General features: G+C 38.3%; 1 protein-coding gene across 1 annotated transcript; it reads left to right on the top strand.

Annotated features, from left to right (window-relative positions):
* The first annotated feature begins 2,645 nt into the window (after positions 1-2,645).
* Positions 2,646-4,876, top strand: LOC143576727 (uncharacterized). Its single transcript, XM_077060754.1, has one exon. The coding sequence runs from the start codon at positions 2,722-2,724 to the stop codon at positions 4,783-4,785; it is 2,064 nt and encodes a 687-aa protein (XP_076916869.1). The 5' UTR covers positions 2,646-2,721; the 3' UTR covers positions 4,786-4,876.

Raw genomic sequence — 4,876 nt, 5'->3', positions numbered from 1 at the left:
CTCTTTTCGTAACCAGGCGCGGAGGAGAACAAAGAGAACTCATATAATTTGCCGCGAGCAAACCGCACTCTTAATCGCCTTTCCTCCGCGTCGTCATCGGCTTGTTAGTCGGGGCCAAAAAGTGGTTGTATATAGTAGGGGGGAGAATCCATAGGTTTGATTTTGTAGAGAGTTGGTTATGTGTAGAGTTTGAGAAGTATGAGTTTTGATTGGAGAGTGGATGAATTATATAGAAATTTTTTTTAAAAGCAGTTGGTTTCAACGTTTAAAAGGAGAAATGTTTCAAAATTCGTGCCATTACAACGTTACCTACAAAACAATCGGAAAAAAAAACCCAAAAAGCCGGGAGGGGAGGGGGTGTTTCTGACGTTTTAGAGCCAAAACGCCTCGTAACATTACGAGTACGGATGGTCTTAGAAGCTCACATCAAATTCAATTTTATAGTTTTTACTACAACGTAATATTTTATTAGAAGCTCCTATTTTTTTGGAACGACCAACTAAGTAACGTTGGGTACTCAGTACGCGACCCCCATTGGCTAAAGGTAGCCCGAGCCGGCCACGAGTCCGGACGGACGGAGCCCCTAGCGGTCCACCTATTGAGGGATTCCCCGGATAAAACCCGACCCCCACCCCTCAAACGGCACGACAGCAAGGAGCCGGTAAAACCGGGTGAGATCAGGACTCGAACCCTGGCAAGCCAGGATCATCCCTCATATCTCCCATATAAATTAGAAGCCCCTATTTGACCACCTACAAAGTTCTTTTGACTTATAATAATAATAATTAAAAAAAAACCCTTAAAACGTTTACAAAAAAAATAAAACAAAAGTAAAGCATAAAAAAAAGACAGATTATTATTTAATCAACTCGTTTAAACTTTACAAATTAAAAACTTAAAACAAAATTAAAATAAAAAAAGGAAAATAGTATGAAAGAGCGTGCAACCACGCGTGTAAAAAGGAGGCAAATCGAAAGATGCCTCGACAGAGATTTTTTCACGCTTATCAAAAGGTTATGTGAACGAACTTGTAAATAAAGCTACAACACACTCGCCTTGAGTACACTCCAGAATGTTTGCCTTTTTATTATTAATCTAAATAAATATTGCACAAATGCTCCCTCTTGTTTCATCATATTGCAAGTCTAGTTTTCAGATTTTAAAAATTAAAAGCGTAGTTCAAATTAGCGGTGTGCATGGGTCGGTTTTGGGCGGTTTTGAGTTAAATCTATAACCATAACCAATATGTCGGTTAATGGATAATCATTGCCATAACTGACCCATTATGACGGATTCGGTTAATCGGTTTTGAAGATTGTAGCGAGTCGGTTATGGGTCGGTTAACCGTAACTAAAGCAATGTAACTGGCCTAAAAGTGTGGTATCAATTATTAAAAAAACGACATGACATAATCTAACAAAGTATATAATATATAATATTAATACCAATTATTGAAAAAAAAGGCATTATATAATCCAACAATAATTTAACTTAATTTTATAACAAACATAAAACCAAAAAATCAAAATGGTTTAATCCAATAATATGTTTGGTGGCAGTTAATCGCAAACATATGGTTGGTTAAATAAATAGGTCGGTTCGGTTATGACGGTTTTAGAATTATCTTTAACCAAAAACGACCTATATTTGGCGGTTTTTAAAAACTCATTAAACCGACCCAACGGTTATGTCGGTTATTGGGTAAAATCGGTTCGGTTATGTTGGTTATGGTTCGGTTAACGGTTATAACGGTTAAGTTGCTTGCCCCTAGTTCAAATGTTTATAAGAGTGCTACATGCTTCGTCCCAGTTAGTTTTTAACGGAGAAACGATGCCATTTTTCATTTTTTTGTGAAGGTAATTGTGTGTTTTTAAATTTGGAACCCTATTTTTTTCTTAATAGCAATATTTTATTAGATGAAAGAAACAAAAGGGGGCGACAAGAAGTTATCACCCAGAAAAAAACAACAAACTTATCGAACATCAAGTTTACACCGAAGGCCCAAATCTAGATACAACCATTTTGATCTTGAAACCACAAATAAGAAAAGAGTTTTCACTAATTCCATATTTTTTGCATGAGTTTTTAGATTGTTATGATACTTGGCATTCTTTGCCTTCCATAAGCTCCACTTGTTACACGAAAAATTACTTGAATTAGATGTTTTATATGCCTCTATAAACCGGAGATACTTCGTTATATCCTTTATAGAGAAGCTATAGAATGGCGGAAGTTTTACCGAAGCACATATTCCATGCAAGCCACTTCCGTCTGTGGACAGGTCAGAAGCCACGGGGTACAAACTTTTTCAAACTTGTGTTAGTATTTGTCGGGTTTCAAATATGAAAAGATACATGACATCAATGTTCCGTTAAAATGATTGTACAAAACTTACAATACAATCAAACCACATGTACCACTTATGCAATATTCTCTTACTAATATCATCATCATCATCATCATCATCATCATCATCATCATCATTAATATTAATCTCTCTTCAAACAACAAAACACAGAATGTCTGTCTACTTCACTTCCACTTCACCATGAAAACCCTCATCTTCCCATCTTAAACTCCACACCTTTTCTTCACCAAAACCCACACACACCCCAAAAATCAATGGAAACAAGATGTAACAACACCACCTTCATACTCTTTATCCTCTCATTCACCACCATCTCAACAGCTATTAACAATGCACACCACCTGTTCGACCAAATGCCTCTTAACACTCAAGACAAATCTTCACTACTTCAGTTCAAATCCCACCTCCATGACCCAGATCAGAAACTGGTTTGGGTCGGGTCGGGTTGTCAAAACTGGACCGGAGTCGGGTGCTCAAGGGTTAACGGTAGGGTTGTTGAACTTAACCTTACTGGGTTTAATTTATCGGGTCGGGTTGATTCGGGTTTGTGTAAGCTGTATTCACTTGAAGCCCTAAATTTATCTCGTAATAATTTTGATGGGTTGATTCCGGGTTGTGTTAATTCGTTGAGGAATTTGAAGGTGTTGGATCTTAGTTATAATATGTTTAGTGGTGGGGTTCCAGATAGTGTTGTCAAATTGAGTAATTTGGTTCATCTTGATCTTGCACATAACCTGTTCGACGAAATGCTTCCTGGGAATTTTTCGGGAAACTTGCGAAAACTCGAGTTGGGGTTTAATTCGTTTCGAGGGGAGATACCGGATGGGTTGTGTAAGTTGAAATCTCTTAAGTTTTTGGGTTTGTCTCATAATAATTTATCGGGTGATTTACCGGATTTCAAGCAGTCTTTGGAGCATCTTAATCTTGAATCAAATTCGTTTTCGGGCACGTTACCGTGCTTATCGTCGTCAATCGACTCGCTTTCGGTTTTGAATTTGGCGAAGAACTCACTTGAAGGTGGGATTCCGACTTGCATTTCGTCGTTGAGAGGATTAACACATCTTAATCTGTCGTCGAATCAGTTGAGTTATGAAATATCTCCAAGATTCATGTTTTCCAATAGATTGATTGTTATGGACTTGAGTTATAATCAGTTGTCGGGTTATCTTCCGAAAAAGATTCTTGAACCGGTTGAAAAGTCGGGTTTGATCGTTTTAGACCTTTCGCATAATCAATTCTCGGGTGAAATCCCGGTGGATTTCACTGAGTTAAAAAGCTTACAAGCTTTGTTTCTTTCACATAATCTTTTAACGGGCGAAATCCCATCAAGAATCGGGAGTTTAGAGTATCTTCAAGTGATTGATTTGTCTCACAACTCGTTATCCGGTCATATCCCGTTAGACTTCGTCGGTTGTTTTCAACTACTTGCGCTAATCCTCAACAACAACAATCTCTCGGGTGAAATCCAGCCCGAGCTCGATGCGTTAGATAGTTTAAAGATTCTTGATGTCAGCAACAACAGGATTTCGGGTCAAATTCCGTTGACTTTAGCGGGATGTAAGTCATTAGAGGTTGTGGATTTAAGCTATAACAACCTCTCGGGTCCTCTTAACGATGCGTTGACCAAATGGTCAAACCTTAGATATCTTTCTCTTGCACACAACAAGTTTAACGGGCCTATTGCGAGTTGGATTTTCATGTTTGAAGCGATTCAAACGATCGATTTGTCGGGTAATATGTTCTCGGGTGACATACCGGATGGTGTTTTTAACGTTAGTTTACGTTTTAACAATGGTAACTTTAATAAAAATAGTCTTAAAGCGCCATTGTTAGATAGTAAACTATCGGTTGTTATGGGTGATGATTTGCATCTGAATTACAACTTATCATCAACGGTCACTATTGATCTATCGGATAACATGTTAAACGGGCAAATCCCAAACGGGCTTTTTAATTTACACGGTTTGGAGTATTTAAACCTGTCACACAACTTTCTCAATGGTCAAATACCCGCGAATTTGCAGTCAATGTGGAGCTTAAAGATTCTTGATTTATCTCATAACTCGTTATCGGGTCAAGTACCCGAAAACTTATCGGGTCTCGGGAACTTGACCCATTTGAATCTTTCTTTCAATTATTTTTCTGGGGTTGTTAACAAGACGAAAGGATACTGGAGATTTGCGGGTGCATTTGCAGGGAACCCGAATTTGTGTGTGGAGTCGTCTGGTGATGGTGATGGTTGCGAGACGAAAGGGCGGCCTGTTGGGCCGGAACGGGCTTATGAAGAGGGTAGAGAAGATGGGTTGATTTCGGTTTGGGTGTTTTCGGTTAGTGCGTGTGTTAGTTTTTACGTTGTTGGTGTCGTGTTGTTTTGTTCATCTCGAACGAGGAAGTTTATGTTTGGGACGAAAGATTAATGATGATGTTTAAATGTAGAAAATGTAGGTTATGACTTACGATTGTATATATGATGAATTTTCCTAATGGATCTTACAACCACCTATGACC

Source organism: Bidens hawaiensis, unplaced genomic scaffold (assembly GCF_021521415.1).
Source record: "Bidens hawaiensis isolate Kalapana, Puna unplaced genomic scaffold, B.hawaiensis_p1.1 tig00028274_1, whole genome shotgun sequence".
Lineage (NCBI taxonomy): Eukaryota > Viridiplantae > Streptophyta > Magnoliopsida > Asterales > Asteraceae > Bidens > Bidens hawaiensis.
This window is presented reverse-complemented; position numbering and strand designations above follow the sequence as displayed.

Excerpts from the sequence above, each read along its gene's own strand:
- LOC143576727 (XM_077060754.1), top strand. The coding sequence starts at position 2,722 with ATGCCTCTTAACACTCAAGACAAATCTTCACTACTTCAGTTCAAATCC.